The 21,675-nt window shown below is 44.4% G+C and overlaps 1 protein-coding gene across 1 annotated transcript in view; it reads left to right on the top strand.

The window, feature by feature from the left end:
• The first annotated feature begins 386 nt into the window (after positions 1-386).
• Positions 387-21,675, top strand: part of LOC139687547 (uncharacterized) — a 33,706-nt gene continuing 12,417 nt past the window's right edge. The window contains exons 1-2 of the mRNA XM_071584760.1: positions 387-489; positions 1,805-1,938. Coding sequence (XP_071440861.1) covers positions 387-489; positions 1,805-1,938 — 237 coding nt within the window. The remainder of the gene's footprint in view (positions 490-1,804; positions 1,939-21,675) is intronic.

The raw sequence follows: 21,675 nt of genomic DNA, 5'->3' as shown, positions 1-21,675 counted from the left end.
TTTATCAAGTTCCAAGTGCCCTCGCTACTTGTATATCAATTTGGCGCGCGGAACTTAATAATAGGTCATTTTTCAAATCTAAGAATTAAATCATATACTTGATTTTTATTTTCCCTATTGGTAAGGTTTCGCTTATATAGAGCCCCAAAAACATTTTACAAGCGCTTCCCTTTTTGAATACACGTTTCTCACTGGATATAAGGACGTGAATATCGAGAAATACCATGACGCTGCAAACACTGATATGTTCTAGGATTTTTCTGAATAGGGAGATTAGGGAAATTTGTGGGTAACTACTGATGTCTTGTTTATTTCTACTTTTAAAGAGGCTATTAGGTATTCTCCATTGTGGAGTAACTATGCCTTCCCAAATCGATTTTCTAAGAATGCATCCTGAGAATGTCACTCGTATTTCGGGGGCGAAGGTTATCAGTGTCGTTGGGGCATTGGCCCTTGGTCCGGGGGATTTGTTTGTTTTGACGTGGAGGAGTTAGTGCGTTATCCTGTCGTAGACGTCAGCGCCGGGGTAAAGATAGAATTATTATGATAGGTAGCCCTAAATGTCTTCCGTATAACGTCTCCTTTACGACATAGGGTTCAACGGGAGGGAGATTTTGGGTCGTGGTCCTCGTGGCGTATGCCAGGATGCTGGGTTTCTCAGGAGGCGCATCCGGTGGCTTTCGGATCGACGTTGCAGAGCCTTAAAATACTTGGGTGGGTTTACCCATCGCAACCGCAATCCTTTACATTGGGAAATTTATTCGCACTATTTGCCGAGAGTCCCTAAAGAAGCTGTCATCCATCAAACATAGTTGAAAAATGTAATGATTAGAAAGTATTGTGTTTAGAAAATGCCGTTCCTGAAACACGCCATTTTGTTTATTTGGAATCCAATATTTAATGACATTGTTGCCATGTGTAACGGAAAGCATTTGCGACCGAGTAAAGCCATTGGTTTTAACAATAGAAAAACAGCTTTAATTTCGCAATTTTAATAAGGAAACCGAATATTTGGGAAGACTCTACAAGTTTCATTTCGCATTCGTCAATAATTTAATTATGTGCAGGAAGAAAAGGCCATTCCGAAACTCGCCACCTTGTTTAGTAGGAATTTATATTTTTTATACTATTATGATTCCTGATTGTCCGAGAAAAGAACGAATATTTGTATTTATCTGTACTGGAATCTATCTCCCTTATTTTATCTTTGTTGTCGTATTACTCAATGTCGTCGAACCGCTTTCCTTTAAGCACCATTTTCAATTTTGGGAGCATTCAAAAGTCGCAGGGAGCTATGTCGGGGCTGTACGGAGGCTGGCGAAGCTACACAATCTTGGGTTTTGCCAAAATGACTTCACGAGGATCGATGAATGCGCTGATGCGTTATCGTGGTGTAGAATCCAGTCGCCGCTTTACCAGAGATGCGGTCGTTTTCTTCTCACGGCATCACGCAATCTTTTCAGAACTTCAACGCAATATTCTTTGTTGATTGTCTGACCTCTGGGAGAAAATTCATAGACCACAACACCCTCATAATCAAAAATTTAATTAGAAACGTTGGTCGGATATTTTTCAGACACACCTGGTGTTTGATCTTTTTAGATTTCCGTCTGTAAAAAATCTGTTTACACATGCTACCTGTAGTTTTGCTTTTATAGTTTAAACGGTTGATGTGACCACCGTGTTCTCATTATGTTGTATTTTCTGCACCGCAGGTCATGGTCGATGGGACGAATATTCCCCGGCCATAAGGAAATTTATATTTCATTTTATTCAATTCCGCCTCCTGTGTTTCTTCAAACAGCTTTTCCGGTGGGCGCACTCCGCTGCTACCAGTGCGGCCTATACACCGATGGCGTGGGCTCCATCACCCCGTGCATTAACTACACGGCCGAGAAGCACCTCAAGGAATGCCCGTCCACGGAGTCCCACTGCATTGTGAGTATCCGGCGAAGCAAATAACCTCACGCCCCCCCCCCCCCAAACCCATAAATAATAAACCCCCTTGGCCATCCCGATCGGGCCTCCTCCACTTGTCCTGGCTTCACTCCCCGTGTCCTTTGGAACGATAGTATCTGTTAAGCATTGTTATTCTGTAAAATAAAAATGTTACACACGACCGTACCATATTCCCACCTGCATGACCATCATCAAGTGCATAAACTTTCTGGTTAGGCCTCATTAAGAATATGCTTTTAGTCTATGGGATTCTCACATGAAGTTGGATTGATTGCCGAATTGGATTTCGCGCGTGCGTGGAGCGATTCATATCAGAAAGGAAAATACTTTGTTCTTCCGCGTATATTTTATTATTCACGACCTAGGTTTCAACTTGCCTGATGATGACTTCGTAAGTCGAAGCCTAGGTCGTGAGTAATGAAATATGCATGGAAGAATAAAGTATGTTCTCATCCGACTACTATTAGCTTTTTTATGTTGGTATGCTTGATTTTGGGACAGTGTTATGTCTATCTTCTCCGAATGTTTAAGGAGGCTCGTTTGGTGCGCTGATTACTTGATTGTAGACATTCTGGAAACATTTGTATACAAAATTTGCCTTTGTCACTATTCACGTCACAAGTTCGCAGTTTTCCCCTTCCAAGATTATACATTTGAACGTTTACCCTGGATTTAGGTGGAGATTTCAACGCCCCATCCATTGACTGATGGTGACCATATTGATGTAATCGGTGGAGATTTCAATGTCACATCTACTGATTTGAGCACATACAGTTTTAAAACGGGGAGTTAAAGCAAAGACACCTTCGAGTCGCTAATGAACTCTTTTACGCTGACCTCCTTGCATCAACTTTCTACTTCACCAACTAGGGGTGATAATATTCTTGATTTTTCAGCAACAAACATACCCGAAAAAGTCGTAACTAGTGAAATTATAAAGGGCATTAGCGCCCACAGGATAGTAAATGCTAAGTTTTCGCTACGGGTCAGAAATAAGAAGCCTAGAAGAAAAATTTATTTGTTTAAAGAAAGGGACTGCAATGGCCTAAAATCGTGCTACAGAGTCAATTTGCAAATTTCAAAAAAGATAGTAATCACCGAAATATTTGGGTCAAAATTAGTTTTATACACCCCCTGCCACACACCCAAGCGATGGCTTGAAGGGTACTAAAAAGTACAAATGCAATATATTTCTATGACGTAAGACCAGAAAGGCTTTGGATTTTCTTCAAGATCTTCGCATAGTATTTTACTTGAATGTAGGGCATTGCGCATGTTACTTTTTATTTTCCTGCAACATTATTTTAGTTTGTCTTCAGATGTATTCATAAAAACCACGCCATTGCTCATTAAACTCTTTTCAAAGCTGACTGTAACTTTCTTCGTTTTCTTAATCCCGCTCTGACTGCTCCTTTGTACTATCTAGGGTCATTATTGTCGCATTTAGTTTTAAAGGAACGTAAGTCTCCATTCCTTCGTGCAGAAATTTTTAAGAAATTCTTCCAAGCGCTCTCTCAGTATCGATGGTCTGGATTTTTATCTCTAATTCTCCTAATTTGTTCATTTTTGTAATATTCTCGAAGTCCATAAAATTTTTCTGACTGCTACCAAAGGCCACTTCTTAATTTCCAAATTGATATACAATAATTTTTAGCACAATCTTAAGAGTTCATCAAGGGAACTTAACCCTGATAGGTCGACTACATTTAGTAATTACAGTTACCTTAGCAATAGAGAACTAGATAAAAGCAATATTAAAGAAGGAACATGAATTCCTGAAGATAGACTGCGAATTTCTCAGAAAGCGATGTACAAAGAATACGAAAATTAATCATTAAAAGGTGAAATTTTGGGCAACGCACTGAATTTCCCAATTCATTCTCGACCGAATCGCTTGTTGAAACAACAGGATAAAGGTTCAGCGAGCGTCTGCGAGGAGAACAAAAGAAGGTCTTTCTTGCTCCCTTTTCTGCTTGAAACACACGCACACGCGCAACCCTCCTCAGAGGAGGACTTAAAAATATATCCAATCGAGCTCCAATGCCTCCCGCGTTCACAAGTGAAAGAAGATTTGAATTAAGCGAATTAAAAAGAGTGTTCGGATTGAAAAAATGGAGTCTTCGGAAAAGAAAGGGAGGAAAGTCGAAGAAAACTTTCAAGCGGCCTTTCTCGGCCGGAGAGAAATAAATAATAAAAGTGCCCACGCATTCATTCGGGTCGCTCTCGGCAAAGCGGGAGTATGTTGACAATGCACGGTGAGCTTCAGAGCGGCAGGCAAGCAAGCTGGGAGAAAATACATCTGCGTAGGGAGAAGGAAATTTATACGGGAGACGGAAATTTGAGGAGGGAAATGCGTTCCAGAGTGCACGGGGAGGGATATATTTTTCATTTTCGCTCGTTTGGTTTTCGCGATGCCTGAATCAAATGAGCGAAACAAAAGTACACGCGGCGCGTGACGTCACACTCGGTTGCAAAACCCAAGGGCAGGCGAGAGATGGCGCGCGGGCGGCGAGGGATCGTTTCGCAACAGAAATCTACATTTACGTGGGAAGGTGTGTGGCAGGGGATTCACAGCACGCGAATTGACAAAGTCACGCACCATGCATGAGAAGCGAGCACAGAAAAATAAATTTCGAGATTACAATCAATTAGCAATCACTTTCAAAGAATTCACATGGTACCAACACTAATTGTAGTAAACTGATGCATCAAGAGTGCTCTGTTTTACTTTATATGCATCTACGCATAAAAGCGTATATATAGACATACACCCACACAAACAGATGCAAACATGCATATGCAGACACTAGAATATGCACACGTGCATACACACACAAACACATATATTATTATTAAGGAATCTACCGGTTAAGGGAGCTTTTGGATGGACACAAATTCCAAATTTATATCTCCTAAGAAAACACAATCCAGCATCCTACTCTACAACAGGTCCCTCTTCATCTCCGAGTACTTCCTTCCTCCCTTAATCCCGTCCAACATCCCTATCCCATTTCTGCCCTTTCATCGCTTGCCTAAAATTCTCCCCACTATCACAGTCTTCAACATTCCACCGCCGATCAGTACTCCCTCCATTCATTTTTCCTTTTGATCCACTTCACCTTCTACATCTATCTCCTCTCCCACATTTCAAAAGCCTGCCATCTACACCTATCATCCTACTTAAGCGACCTTGTCTCCCAGCCGTACAGCCGACGCTCTATATCAAAGGTTTTCACGAGTATTTTCTTAATATCCTTACTCAACGTCCCTGTCATCAACTCCCTCCTTGTGAAGGCCTCTTTGCCTAGCACAATTCTTCTCCTTACGTCCCTACTACTTTGACCGTGTTGGTCCAAAACACTTCCGAGATACGTAAACTGTTCTACCTTCTCTAGTTTTTGCCCTCCTATTTTAATGTTAAGCTTAGCCTTTTTCTTTCTAGAAAATCGCATAACCTTTGTTTTATTAATATTGACTCTCATCCCATACCTGTCGCACTGAATTTCCAATTCACTCAGCAATGCTTTCAGCCCCTTGGCTGACTGACATACTAAAGCTTGGTCATCAGCAAACCTAACTGATTTTACGAATTCCCCACCCACTTTCATTCCTACCTCGAGTTCTTCCCATGCCTCTTTAATCATTTCCTCTGCATACAGGTTGAACAGCAACGGTGATAATGGGCAACCCTGCCTTACACCTCTTCCTAACACTGCCCATCCGGACTCACCGTTCCCTACTCTCACCTGAGCAGTCTGAGACATGTACAGGTTGCGGATCAGCCTTCTGTACAGCTAACAACTGTAGTGCTAGCTAACAAAAACACATACAAACGACACTCACACGCATTCCAAATTTTCGTTGAACTGTTCTGTTCTGAGGAAGTTCCTTCTTTCCCCAGAGGAAAGTGGTTCGGCCACCAAAATTTTTGGAATATGTGTCAGAGTCATTTTTATGTGTTTCTCTATGTTTTGTTAACTAGCCAAATATCGTTCCTAAGTTAAAAATATTATTCACATTCGACAGACTTTATTTCAAGATATATATATATATATATATATATATATATATATATATATATATATATATATATATATATATATATATATATATATATAGTATATGCTTTCATAGACGTAACACGGAAGTGCCGAATAGTACAATACACAGTAACACATAATATAGAAACACAAAAAAAGAGAACACTCACACGTATTTTCTTGATATTTCGACGGAAACAATCCGTCTTCCTCTGAAGATGTAGAAGTAATGACTGCTGGAATTGTTGAGGTGAGGGGTGCGAGAGAAAGGGAAGGGGGCCAGGGGAAGGGGAGAACGGGAGGCGAAGGAGGGGTGAAAGGATATATATATATATATATATATATATATATATATATATATATACACACATTCAAACACGAAATCCCGCCAAACGGCGAATAAATACTCATATATACAGAAACAGATATAAGGAAATGGGATAGGAACACACATAAAGGAAGAACACAACACAATAGAGGTGGTGATGGCGGAATCGAACGGATCACAAGAGTAAAAATATTTCCTTGACCGGGACTCGAACCTCGGATCTTTCCACTTGCCGGGCGGATGCTCTTAACCACTTGAGCTATGGTTCAATTTATTTTTATTCGGTCTAGTATGTTACACTGCTAGTGTTTACATTGTACACATTGTCAGCTTACAGATTATGGTTACAGAATATTTTTTTTTCTTATTATGGTTACACACTTACATAGACATAAATTCATATACATGGCATTAAACAATTGTGACCATGAACAATACTGTTGAAGGAAATAATAAAGGCAGGGTTCACAAAATATAGAAGGAATTATTTGGATTAGCGACGGAACATTAGATTTGGTTGGAATTATTGATAGCTTTGAAGCACAGTTATTCAGAAAAACAACTTTTTAACCACGGACGAAGTGTGTCCGGTACCGGGGGCAGCCACATCCGTTCCACCAATGCTTGCATGCCTTTAGCGGAATGTTTATTCGCGGTTCTCATCTGTGTGAATTCCACGATTAGGGTGGTCATTATGAAGGATTTGAAGCTCGGAAAGAGCCGAAAGTTCAAGGTGATCAGATTCATGTCGGTAATGGCACCACCACCGAACACGTCCCAGGTTTTATAGATATTTTTTAGAGCTTCCCATTCTCTGATTCTATCGTTGCATCCAAGGATGAGATGTGCGACGTTGTCTATTCGACCGCATGACGGACAAAGGGGCGAATCGGCTAGCCGAAGATGGTGCCTCACTTCCCTCGTCATGACTGTGTTCGCGATTAGGTTAAACATTCCACTACGTGCCTCATCGTTCGCCCTGCTGGTCGCCCAGTTTTTCCAAGAAATCGTTCTTTTTGATGTATCTTGTTGCTGCTCGGTAAGCGCTCTGACATACAGGGTCTTCACCCGAATTGCTTCTCCATCTCGCAGGAGAGAAGCGACTTTTTTCGTTTCATCAAATGCCCTCCGGTGGCATACGTCGCGCGCGAGTTCCTGCCACGCGTCCTTGAGGAGTGCCTTGCGCCACGCGTCGTCACCGCCGAGGATGCGCAGGCTAAGCTTCGCGTAGACCACCTTCGCCTTTAGAGCTGTATCGGTTAAATTGAGACCACCCTCTTCAAACGGGCCATAGAGCTGGTTTCGGGACACTTTCTTTACGTAGCCATTCCAGATCATTTGGTTGGACACTCTAATAAAGTATGCGTTGTATTTAGTGGGTAAGGGCCATAGATGGGCCACATACCATATCCTTGGAAAGACAATCTGGTTGAGGAGGCGGACGCGGGTCACGATCGGGAGGGAAGGGAGTGAAAGCTTTCCAACACTCCATTTTACATGATGGTCAATAATTCCCCAGTTTCGCTCAATCGTGGGAGCCAACTCCCTCTCCCACCAGAATCCCAAGATTTTGAGCGAGGGCGCTTCTGACCAACCGATGGAGTTCGAGGGCCGGTCGCCCTTCAGCAGCAAAAACCCGGATTTCCGGTTATTGAGGAAGATACCACCCTGCTCATATGACTTTAATATGTCGTGGGCTAGGGCCATGTGGGACGGGTCGTCTACGAAGAGCGTTATGTCGTCAGCGTATGCGACGCCCAGGCAGACGGCGCCGTGACGACGTACCCCGATTCCACTGCTCTGTAGTAGTCTGAGTATTGGGTCTAAGGCAAGGGCGGACAGCAGCATTGACAGTGGGCAGCCCAGCCGAACGGAGTTACTGACGGAGATGGGCGGCGAGGTGGCATTGTTTATCCTAATTATAGAGTATATTCCGTTATACATCGTTGATACGGCACGAATGAAGTACTCGGGGAAGGCCATCTTCTAGAGCACGGTGAGAATCCATTCGATCCGGACCAGATCAAATGCTTTCTCAAGATCGATAGCCACGAGTGATAAAAAACGATCACCATACAAGGGGGCGGAAAAAATGATGTCACGAATTAAAAGTGCTGCATCGAAAATGTTTCGCGTTTTCGACACGGCGTACTGGAATGGAGAGAGGATGATGTCGGCAGCAGCCGTCATTCTACATCGTAGGACGTGCGCCAATATTTTATAGTCTGCGTTTAAAAGGGCGATTGGCCTGAAGTCGTTGAACGACTTTGGCCGCGTCTTCTTTGGTATAAGCGTTATCACGGCGGTCCTCTGACTTGCAGTCAGAGAGCCGCTAGCTAAAATACAGTTAAAAAGGTGGTTTAAAATAGGTTTTAAAACATCCCAGTACGCTAAATAAAATTCAAAGGGTAGGCCGTCCAAGCCGGGTGCTTTGCCCTTCGGGAACATGGACGAGACGCAGTCCAGTTCGTCTGAACTTATGTCCCGACAAAAATCGTCTTTTTGATCTGTAGGAAGCGTAGGGAGAGGGGGGAGAGGGGCCGCGTCTCCCTCCTTCCATGGAGGATACCTGTTAAAGGTGTTTTGAAAGTGCCGGCCCGCTTCCTTAAGGAGGTCGGTGTCACCGGCGGCAGATTCTCTGACAGGGATTCTGTCTATATCGGAGCCAGAGTTGGATTTCATCCAGCGCCGAAGCTCAGATAGCGTTAGGGGGCCTCCTTTATCCGTGTCCAGTTCTTTTTGCCACTGTTGGGGAGCGTATTTTTGGAGCTCGTGGCACAGGATAATTTTTTTTAGGGACGAAACTTGGGCGTGGAAACCCTCCGGCGCCGCATCCTTACGCAGGAGCTCTTCCAGCGCTCGGCGGTAGAAGGAGATGGTGTAGTTCTTTTCCCTACGCCACTCGAAAGTTTGCCTTTTGATGTGGGTGACAATGCGGGGTTTGAAAACCTCGTCCCACCATAGAGCGAGGTTTGCACCGGGACGGAGTGCCGCGATCAGTGCACACACCCGGGTGCGGATAGAATCACGACGAGTCGCGTCCTCCAACACGCGGAGGTCCATGCGCCACACGGAGCCGCAGCGGTGGACGTGCGCGCCCGGGGTTGTGTCCGGGCACGTAACTCTCATGATCACTGCGCAGTGATCAGAGAAGGACACCGGGAGGGTGTCCACTGTCTGGACATCATTCTTTAGGGATGTCGAGACGAAGAGGTAGTCAATCCGCGTCCGAGAGTTAGGCCCTGATCGCGTGAAGGGGGCGGGACCGGCGCAATAAGAACGCACTGCGTCAATCGCTCTAATGGAGTCGAGCATCAGTGAGAGCGCCCGGCTTGGATAGTATGTCACGTTATCCCTGTTCGAGGCACTATCCTCTCGGCGGTAGATAGTGTTAAAATCTCCGCCCAATATGGCCTTCCCCGAGAAGGAATACAGGTAGGGGAGGAGAAGTTCATTGAAATATGTTTCGCGCTCTGCCCTCGCGCGCTCACCGGAGGGAGCGTAAAGGTTTGTGATATGGATACCATTCACGATAACGGACGTTATTCGGCCCGAGGGGTGGCGGCGAACATGAGAGAACGGAATGCCATTTCGGACTAGGGTGGTGGTGCCAGAATGACTTTCGGCGAAATTGCCGATAGCCTGAAAGATGTTCGCATCCCAGACTATGTCCTCCTTTACCTCTTGAAGGAGGATTACATCAGCCCTAAGGTCGCGGAGAAAACGTTGGAGGACTGCAATTTTTAAAGCGCTATAAACGCCAGCAATATTAAGCGAAACAATATTCATTGGTGGAATGAGAGGACAGCTATGGGCACCGGACATCGCTTACCAGAGTCCTGGTCATGGCTTACGTCGCTTCGGTCGCGGCTCGAACCCGGGCGACGAGTGCTTCGCCGCTTCCCGGGACGCTTCGTCCAATGGGTCGACGATCGAGGTCTCGAGTTGCCACCGCATACCTCCCCTCCGACCTCGTCCGAAGAGGAAGACCCAGCCGTGGTTTCTACGAAGAGCGGGTTACTCGGCGGCATTCCACGGGGGGCCCTGTTCGAGCGAGCAGAGCTGTGGGCCGTCCCAGCCCAGGAGGTGGCCTCAGGGGGGGGCGGGGTGGCAGACTGGTGGTCTTCTGCCGAAGGGGCCCCATCGGGAGAAATTAGAGGAGATCGGTCGAATTGGTCCGCCTCTAGAGGAGCCCTGGGAAGATCGTCGACACCTTGGCTGTCCTCAAAGGAGAATGACGATGGAATGTCTGGGATTGTTGACGTCGACAAGGTTTTGCTCGTACATGTGTCAACTTCCGCGGCCGGTGATACTTTCTTGATTTTCCGTGATACCATAATGGAGGGGCCCGCCGTTGAGGAAGGGGGACAGTCGCAATCGGATACATCCTCCCCCGCTGTCACCCGTGATTCTCGGGGAGTTAGAAGCCCGTGAAGCAAGGATTGCGGGGAGAACGCATCGTTGGCGTGGCCAGAGAAAGGAAAGACGCAGGATGATCTGTCCTCTTTTGACGGGGTCACGGAGATAGGAGCCGGTGGTCGTGAGTGTGTATCCGAGCTGGTAGGGACCGCAGCTTGATCGATGTTCGAAATCAGCAGTGCAATGTCGTCCGTCCTCTTCTTCTTCGGATCCTTTTCTTCCGTTGACGACTTTCGCTCCCTCTGAAATTTCCCTCCAAGTGGAGGGGGATGCGGGGGTTCGGCGGGAACAGCTAGGGGCGCACCCTCGATAAGTATCAGGGACCGCGCCCTCTCCTCCACAGCCATCTCGGGCTCATCATCTCCTCGGCGGTGTTCGGATTGGAGGCCAAAAACATTGCCTCCGCATAGCTCTTCCCTCCCTGGTTCCGAGGGCAGGTCTTGCGCTCGTGGCCTTCTTGGTTGCAACGGGCGCAGGTGCGGCGCTGACCCTCGTAGATGATGATGGCCCGGTTGCCGCCGATGTGGAGGTACGAGGGGATATTTCTTTCGACCGTCATCCGCACCACTCTCGTACCTGTTAACACGCGCGCCAATTTGTCGCCCTCCCACCTGTTCTCCCACGAGCGATGGATTTTTCCAAAACGCTGAAGCTCGCCTGTTATATCTTCCAATGGGGTCTCCACGGGGAGACATAGAACCCTGACATTACAAGGGCTACCGGAGGTCTCGTCAATAGTAATCGTCGTCCTCGGATCATTTTTGGATGGAAACGGTAGTTTTCGTGGGATAAGATCTAGAATCCTCTTCATAGTAGCTTCAGTTGCCAATTTCAGGAATACCAAATGGCGGTTATATCCAAATTGGATCGCCACAATCTCTTCGGGTGTGAGGCCCAGCGACTCTAGTGTAAAGAGGTGGACCTCCAACGGAGTAGGGGGTTTCGCCTTCTCATCAACTTGCAAGGCGAGCGTGTTTACGCGACGTACAACCATTTTGAAAGAAATCAAATGGAGCACGCCAGCGCCAAAAGAAAGAAGAAGAGCGCACTGAAAGCACTCCAAGAAAGAAAGAAAGGAAAAAAAAACACTCGTGTGCACTCCCTCCCCGCTACGCGCACCCGGCGGTAGCAAATAAAAAGGAGCCTAAGCTCTACACTAGGAGTCAAGGTCAGTCTTGATCCACTAAACAAAACAAAAGTACGGCCTTCCCGGCGGAAGAAGTCGAGAGTCAAACTGCACGCTTCTTGATGAACTAGGCGGTCAACCGCCGCTCGAAACAAAACACGATCGGAACCTCGATTTCCGAGAGAGTCCGGCAGTGCCGCTCTCCAAACCCCGGCGGCCGAAGCCTCGGACGCCGGCGAATTTTAGACACTCGGTGAACACAGGCACGTCCTGCTATCGAGACAGCTATTGAGGAAACGTAATTTACCCTGAGATCCGTGGGTCTAATATGTCGCCAAGCGCCCCGATTCTTTAGCCAAGAGATGGCGTCAGGGGGCTGTTTCACCCACCAAAGGAGAAATAGACAATACACAAGAGGAAAGGACAGTGGGTTAGAATTCATACAACGTCATACAGGAAAGGAACAGTGCGTTTCGTGGCACGCATAGCCAGAAGAAAGAGATGAGCCACATTGGCCAAATACACATTCAAACACGAAATCCCGCCAAACGGCGAATAAATACTCATATATACAGAAACAGATATAAGGAAATGGGATAGGAACACACATAAAGGACGAACACAATAGAGGTGGTGAAGGCGGAATCGAACGGATCACAAGAGTAAAAATATTTCCTTGACCGGGACTCGAACCTCGGATCTTTCCACTTGCCGGGCGGATGCTCTTAACCATATAAATACCACTAAATCATATATATATATATATATATATATATATATATATATATATATGCATATATGATTTAGTGAAAGAAACACGGAAGTGTTGAACAAAAAACTTGGACAGCAACAAACAGTATAAGAACACATAAAAAGGTCACACACCTTATTTCTTAATAGTTTCGACGGAATTTAACTCCGTCTTCATCAGAAGAGTACTACTTTTCCTTCTGAGGAAGACGGAGTTATCTCTAGTTGATGGGAGTACCCGCTGTTACTGTTTCTAATTGATTTCGGAAAAAAACGACAGCGTAAACAAATCAGTTCTACACTCTATACACTCCATGCATGTCTTTAATCTTGGGAAGAATAATCTTTCTTAATAATTTTTACAATGTGCTCAACGTTTCCGAAAAACTGATCGCTTTCAAAGATTCTTAAGAAGCAGTGTAAAAATTAATCTTTGTTTTTCGAGGGGATTCTCCCTCAAATCTTTTAAACTTTTTGACACGCTCCTGTTTTTCCTATACATGTACTTATTTGACAAATCTCGTCGCCCTACGCTACACGCGATGTCCTTTATTAAACCTTCCTCTTGAGGATCCCAGTTATTGGTTGGAAAAAATGGCTCCATCCAAGTGATTCCCGTTCGGCCGAGAACTGGAGGATGGACTCCCACTATCCCCTTCCCCCGGATATCGACACCCCGTAAAACGCCGTCGCCTCTGCCCAGATCTCGACTCGCCCCTCCCCGTCCCTCCCCTCCCTCCCCCCCTTTGCAGGCAAGGAAACCTGGCTTGGCCGTCCGCTGTCGACGGCAAACACATGCCTTCTCACGCATGGCTCATCGAAAAGTCTGGGCAATTGCTTCCCTTTCCACGGAGACTGGTGAAATGAGTTCGCTGGAAGGTATGAGGTGCAATAGTTGTGATTGTGCATGCATCGCTAGTGACCTAACGGCTTGCGGGGTATTTTGTGCTTTGAAATAGGTGAGGTTGCCGTTTTGAAGGATGAACAATTTCCAAATTACCACGTTCGAAGGGACTTCATACAAAATAATAAAATAAGATACGTATCCGTAAGACGGAAATGCCCACCATTTTGATGATGCTTAAAGACGCGTAATAATTTCTAGTTTAATAGTTATTAGAAAGCGAAAGCTGAAAAGAAAAGGCCGTATTTTTAAACCATCGTCCATATGGGCCCTATCTCAACTGTTGCACTGTCCAAGAAATATGAGACTGTCCAAGAGAAGTGATATAAATCTTCAAGCAATGAACGTTGGTTGTTTTACTCCAAAGCCAAAAGTGTACATTTATATCCAACGATTATTTTCTCGATTTTGGCAGTATTTCATCTTTGGAAAAGAAGGTTGAAAAATGGGCATCGAATGAAGATTTACGACAGCGACGGAGACATTTGCAAAAGGAGTGCAATAGTTGGCCGAAATAATAGGGAATAGATGTGAAACACAATTCGGTATAGCTTCAAATATGAAATCTGGCAACATGTGGCTAATATAGCTAGTCTTCTAGAAGTAATAAAATGAGCGTAAATTGAATTTTTTCGCAAGAATATCTCTGGACGGAAGTAGATAACGAGGAAATAGGTTTAACAGAGAGATTGACAAATACTGAGGTTTCAAAATTTCTTGACGAAGAGAGGATTTTTTCCAAGTTAAAAAACGTGGATGTGGTAAGTTAATAAAACGTGGATGGGGGAGGGAATATAGTGAGGCAGTGTGATCTACATGAACTAAGGATCCGCGATGGAAGGAATGAAAACTTCCTAGGGCGGGTGGGGTCAAGGGGGATGGAGATATTGAATTCGCGCTGCTCACTTGAGATAACTAATTCTGTACCGCGAGTCGACATTATTCCATTTCATGGCTTCCTGTCTCTTTTCTTTATCTCTCGGATACTTAGCTCGGGCAAGATTTCAGTGACAGATTCATAATACATTGAAATACTTATTTTATTTTCTTACGGAAAATATTACTTATACTGTGAAACCATTCATATCTAAAAGTACTTTGTTCGCTCCCTCGGGCGTTCTTCAGATACCGTTAATAAATAGGTATTTATAAGACAACGAAAGAGATTAATCTTATTTCAAAGAATACTGATCCAATTTTTTCGCAACCGGAATTGAAAATGTAATGAAATTAAACATATATGTTTTTCAGTGATAAATAAAATTCTTTCTGGCGTGAATCGGTGGAAAATCTTTATCTTGAAATTGAAAAATAACTAACTAGGATTTTCGGCATAGAAAATGTATTTACGACCTAGGTTTCGTTATGGTATAGCATCTTCAGGTTGGTTATCTGAAGATGCTATATCATAACGAAACCTAGGTCGTAAATAAATGTTCTATGTGGAAAAGCCAAGTTAGTTATTTTTCAATTTTAATATCTTGCAGTGATTTTAAAGTGAAGCAAGGAAGCCGAAATTCGTGGTTGCATTCGTAAATTTCATTAACAGTTGGAAAAAATATATGATTCATTAGCTCTTCTAAACTTGTCTCGTAGCAGAAAGCAATGAAAATGAGTAAGCGGCACGAGAAATAAGACTGCCTTAATTAAATCTCTCTCTCTCTTGCTCGCCACCGTATCTATTTTCCAAAGGCCGAATAGCATCACCCAATGTGGGAGTCAGAATTTCCAAAATCCCAAACACCGGGGTAGGAACTCACGTGGTAGCAAAAGGCTCTAGCTAGGCAATAATCAAACTTCTTTTACCATAGACCACACGCATTCATTTTTTTCCCCGATATCTGCTTCGAAAACTTACGGAATACATTTGAAGGTCGGAAAGTGACACACTGAAGCACTTGAAACAGGTATTCAGTAAAAGCCTGGGTCAGAGAATAACACAAATGTGAATTGATTCTAAATAGTTTCTTTCCTTGAAAAGAGATTTCGAACTTCCACAAAGAGACGCATGAATGTCTCAAGTACGCAAATTCAATGACTAACAGTGACCCGCCGGTCAGGTCTTGCAATCAACAAATCCAACTGAAGTGTCGTGTCTATGCATTGAGAGAGCAGCGTATAGCTTGATCGGTCCCGCCCCATCGCCCCCTGCCGACGGCGGAAACGGAAACTAGTGTCTCAATTCAGTCCTCCCTCTTCGCTCACTGGACATTCAAAGTTCCCCGAGAACCAAAGGAAGAAATAAAACCCTCTGACCGCACCATATTTGGCAAATGTTGGCCCGACGTTTCCCCTTCAACATTTATCAAGCAGATGAAAAATGTAATATGACATAATACCTTGAAAAAAAAACACATTCGATATCTGTTCAAGAAGTTCCAGAACTTTTTTATTAGAAAAAATACCTCACTAACAAATAATTGGTCAGGGTCCCCTTCAAAGCAGTCTCCTCCCCAACGTGATATTCACTTATCCCAACGGCGTTTCCACTTTTTAAAAAACTCCGGAACGCTTCTTCTGGAATGTTCATAAACTCCTCCGTCGAATATTTCTCTATCTCTGGAATATGTGGCACATCTTTTTCCTTTGAGCGGGGCTTTTAGTTTGGGGAACAGAAAAAAGTCACACGGGGCCAGGTCTAGTGAGTTCGGTGTGTGGGGAAGCACAGCGGTCTTTTTTTTTAGCCAAAAAACCCACCGCGCTGCGGGGATGAAAAAACAATTCGCCGCTCTCATCCAAAATTGGAGTAGTATTCGCCTGATTCTCTCCCTTGGGAGTTTCGAAACCCACAGATAGTACTCCGTGTTGGCTGCCTGGCCTCGTATGACTCTCTCTCTCTCTCTCTCTCTCTTAACTGTCAGTCAAGATTAAACTTTCCTTGAGCGTAAGCCGACTAAACAAATAATTCAGTTTAAACAATAATACCTAAAAGCATAGACTTCATGTAGCATCAATGTTATGAGGGATCTAAAGAAGGGCATTAACTGAGCTACGATGACGCCTGAATTTTGAAGAAATAGACCAACTGGGAGAATCAGTATGAGAGAGACGTCAAATTTCTGAAGACCTGAATAAGACTCATCTTCATCTACAGCATGGAGAAAGGAATGGTGAAAATAAAATCAAGAACACCTTTTGAGCTGCCAATATTTCTTTAAAAAGAATGTGGAAAGCAGTCAAAAAATCGCTAGGGTCTGAGACAGGGAGTGATTACGGCACCCGTACACAACAGACTACTTTTGGCACAAAATATTATCCCCCCCCCCCAAGCGCGGTCGGATAACGTTATTCTGATCCCCTATCGCTCGTGGGAAAAATTAGATATTTTCTACACTTAACCTCTTTAATTTTATTGACGGGATCTTTCCTACCGTAGTACGATGGGGCTAACAATACATTTTCAACATCATCGCTAAAGAGATCTCTTTCCAATGTACGCAAGAGATTTTATCTGTAGTTGCTATTAAGACACTGAATGAAAAAGAAAGACATTAGACTACGATGTGATGCACCACTTGACATTTCCACTTGAGGAAAACAAAGTAGTTGCTATATATTACCCGAAAAGAGTGGAATGAAATTAATTAGCACGCAGGGCGCTTGAAGGAAAACCAATACGCACACCTGGAAGACCACCCACGAAATTAATGAGCAGTTTCCCATTTCTCTCTCGAGAAGAAATACCCCAGGTACTTCGGAAAGGGTCAATTAATATACGTTCCCAATAACCTGGTGGCAATGCATCGCTCGGAGCGTTCCCCTACCCTATTTACCCAAACCGGCGATCGACGCCTGCCACCAGGGTATTGATACGAGATGCCGCGTAGCCAGGAACAAAGGCGATTAGTCTCGTGCAACGATATGCACCCTATCGCTCCTTCCATCCCTGGGACCGCGGTGATTCTGTGAAAGGCAGTGTCATCGAAGACTGCATGCATCCCTTTGGTCATGAACGAGGAAGACTGTGTGCTGGTGATGAATAAACCCATCAGTGGGGCAAACTCCCTCGACGTCATCATTTTGAGATCGAAGATGGGGGTGGGAAAAATGCATGTCTTTCCGGGTAATATCAAATAAAAAGGTAGCGTAGTAAACATGGATCAAGCAACGGATATATTATTATTAGTAGAAACAAAAAAGCGGTACCAATGAACTTTGTCATTTTTCAGGTCTACGCAACATGCAGCAACTATGTAGAGTCAGAAGTAGATAGAGTATAATATCAGATAGAGGATATAATCGCGGGAGGTAAGCAGCCAATAGTGACGGGGGATTAGTAATCGACGATAGACGGAAGAAGAAATGGTAGTGAGATAGGAGACTACGCTTAGTTTAAAACGGGTCGTTTTAAACTAATTTAAAAGTTTAAAAAGCTGCAAAGCAATCCCCGCGTATTTTCGAATCCCCCGAATATTTAATCCAAAGTAACACCCCAACAGCGGCATGAGAATTTAAACAATAGCCAGAAATGTAAAAGGAGCGGTTGTCAAAGACCGACTCCATAACTCATCAAACTATTTAACGAGAATTATCGCCCACTACGATACTTACGTTAAAAATTTTAGAATTTAATTGTGTAAGTGAAACATTACAATTGATATGCTTGATCTTATTAAACTTCCAAAAGCGACCATGCTGCTACACTAATTTTCATTTTAATCCATATTAGAGACTTCATTCCTGAAGTTAAATTAACCGAAGGCTTAACTGTAACTAAGTTCCCGACAGAAATTCATGATACCCATTTTACAACTAAACAATTGTCAAAGTCTCACAGTGGCGTTAGAGTCGCGGTAGTCCAGGGGTACAGCGTTGAACTACTGACCTGAGATCCCTATCTATACCGGGTACGAGTCCCGAGCAAGCCTCTCTGGGCACCTGCAGCTCCACCCAAGCTATATGATTTTTCGGGTACCAGATCTTCGTGGGAAACCATAACCGGCCCAGGGAAAGGAACTGGCCTCCCTACCCTGATGTGTGTATTTCCCACGCCACATAGGGCTTAGTACTGGGTGAACTCTACCGTCACCTATCAAACCGACCTCCGGGGTGATTGCTGTGTTTATGGTTTTTTTAACATTGATATTTTCACAGCTTCATAATACTGTCACTTTGGATAATATTTCGTCCTGAGGACGGTTTGCTCTCCTGCCGGGACTTATCGATGAGCTCAACGAAAGGCAGTGCATTTGGAAGTGATTCCCGGGAGGACATAGAGAGAGAGAGAGGGAGGGAGTGATGGGGTCGGCCCGCCCCCCAACTCACGGCGGCCGCGCGGCGGGTGAGGGGTGGGTGTGTGCGGGAGAAGGGCCGAGGCAGTCGAGCCTTCTGCATGGAGACATTAAATGCTCCTTAATTTAAGAGACTCCCTCACTCCTCCAACCCTCTTGGAGGATCAGAGGAGAGAAGATACCTTTGAGCTCCTACGCGACATAACTTATTGAGCGACCGGCAAGGTGTCTGCAAGGGGGCAGTGCCAAGGGTGTGGGAGGCAGGGAGGGGCCGGAGGCAAACAACCGAGGGAGCACTAATGGACGACTATCACACAGCCAAGCCCTCCGATCCCAGCCCCAGTTTAAGCGAACAGGATGCGCTTCGGCGAGCCGCATTAATCGAAGAGCCGCGGGCATCAAAATTGCGATGGAACATTATTAATTCCGTAAAACGATAGAAAACTAACTTTATTTTCATTTTTAAGGGAAATAAATACCAACTAACATAAAGACTTGATCAAATCAGTTTCAATGCTTGTGAACGAAAATGGAATGAGAGTACGCATGGCGTTTTTTATCATATTAAATAAATATTGTAGTTTCAAGAAAAGTAAGAGATTTATTCTTTGCTTTTTTCCTCTCTATGTAAATTGGCTTCTCGAGGTACAGGATGCGTTCCAAAAGTTAAGCAATTATTTTTTTAAATAAATTTATTGAACAGATTTGCACAAACACTTAAAATTCTTCAAATTATTGTCCTTCGACCTCTGCACATTTTTCCAGCGACTCTGCCATGACCGGTACGTGTCCTGGAAGGCGTCTTAGGGGACCACTCGTCAGGATTATAGGGGGGTGGGGCAGCGTTGGCACCTGGTGTTTGGCCAGCAACTCGCGGACTCTTAGTGCGTTGTGGCAAGGCGCGTTGTCGTGATGAAGTTGCCAGGTAGCGGAGATGTCTTTTCTCGTCCTGATGACCCCTTTTCGGAGTCTTTCCAGCACATCCACGTAGTAGTCAGCGTTAACTGTCTGTCCTTGAGGAACAAACTCCTTATGGACCATCCTTCTACGAAAGTGATTTCTTCAATCATCTATTGACTGTTTTCTTCTCCTGCATTAACGTAGACACCAAGTGGACGTACATGAATATGATTCCATATCTAGGCGGTCTAAAAAATAAAATGCAAGACCTTAAGTTCAGTTAGGGATTTGACTGGGATTAGGGAAATGGAAACAGAGAAAATTAATCTGAGCACATCTTTATTCCTTATCCGCAAAGCACACCACTCTACTCTTTCTCTCCGACTCCCTATTTCCTCGCTGTGGGTTATTCACGTGTCACAGATGGAAAGTTATGGGGGCATCATAAACTTTTAGCCATTGCTAAAACATAATCGAGACAGAAACTTAATTTGTATTTCTTATTCTTTTTACTTCTCACCATAGTCACCATCGATAATTATACATTTCTCCCACCGTTTCTTGACCTTTCGAAGGCCGTCATTGTAGATCCCAGCAGATTGTGTAGAAAACCAATGTTCCATCTCTTGAATTACGTCATTCGTGACGTAAAATCGCCGTCCCCATAATGTTTTTTTTATTCCTGGGAATAAAAAGGTTGCTTGGGGCGAGATAGAGAGAATAGGGCCGGTGTTGCAAAATTTCAAAGCCACATCGCTTTGCTTTTTACATGCTTTTGGCCCCGCCGTGTTTGCTTCTGATAAGGAGTGAGTAGTCGTGTAACTCAGTGTGCTGACACCTTTGACATGCGCACTTCTTCGAGAATAAATTTCTACACACTGCTGTAACTAAGAACGTCTCACTAATATGTACCAAATGTACCAATGTAAATAAAGTCACACTCATGAACATTTGGATAATTGCTCTTTGGTGTAATGTAAGTACAAATTCCTTCACTGTGGCGGCATTGTCCGTGAGTGATGGCCTTCCACTTCTTGGATCGCCTGTGAGGGACGTGTGGCCAGTTTGAAAATTCATTTTCCCCCTTATAACTTTTTCAAATAATGGCGGGATATGGTATCCATAAACCCATCATTTCATCGTAGATTTTCCGAGTTTTTTAACCTTTCAAACAAAGGAACCTAATCACAATGGGACCCTCTTATCTTCTTTATTCTAAGATTTACTTCAATTTACGGTTTCCTAAAACAAAGCAAATCAACGCACACAGAGAAACTGTGTGTGTTCTACATCTACATAATGCCCCGCAAGCCTCGCAAGGGCGTATGGCTAGCGGTGTTAATTCACCACCCGTAAAAGATAACAATACCAAATGCAAAAACAACAACATGGAAAATTACACCCACAGCAGCGCACACAATCATGCAAAAATCCCTTCATCCAACACTCATGCAAACACATATACCTTAAACCAACAAACAAATGCACCCCAGGATGCAGCACTGAATCCATTCAACAACACGCAAGCCAGGACACAACAGGAAAAAAGGGAAAACTCCAACACCACATGAACATGCAACACAAAACACTCTCCCCCGAGGAGACAGTGAAAGACAGGGAATGCGACCTAACGCTGCAGGTAGCGGACGGGTCCCCCCGCGGAGAGGGACGAGGGATTGAAAGGGAGACTTAAAAACAGATGAACAGAGCACTAATTCCCTTTCACTAAGCCCATTCGGAAAGAATGGGTTTTGACAACAAAGCACACGAGGTTAGTGAAAGTTCATGCGATTGAGTAGAACTAATTATTCTTGAGACGCTGAGGGTGGCAAGTGGAATGTTTGCTATCTTTAACTCTGCAGTTGCTACCCCGTATTGTCCGTGTTGATTTGATCTTCTACGTCCTAAGTCAGCTGTCCTAAAAATGTTTCATCATAGTTGAAAAATTGATTCACATCCATATTTTTCCGGATCCGGGCCCCTGTACGCACTACGCTTTGGTCAGCGCCCAATGTAGT

Source organism: Hetaerina americana, unplaced genomic scaffold, assembly GCF_022747635.1.
Source record: "Hetaerina americana unplaced genomic scaffold, ioHetAmer1.1.p SCAF_2, whole genome shotgun sequence".
NCBI classification, from domain to species: Eukaryota; Metazoa; Arthropoda; class Insecta; order Odonata; family Calopterygidae; genus Hetaerina; species Hetaerina americana.
The sequence above is the reverse complement of the archived record's forward strand: the minus strand, read 5'-3'. Positions and strand labels throughout refer to the sequence as shown.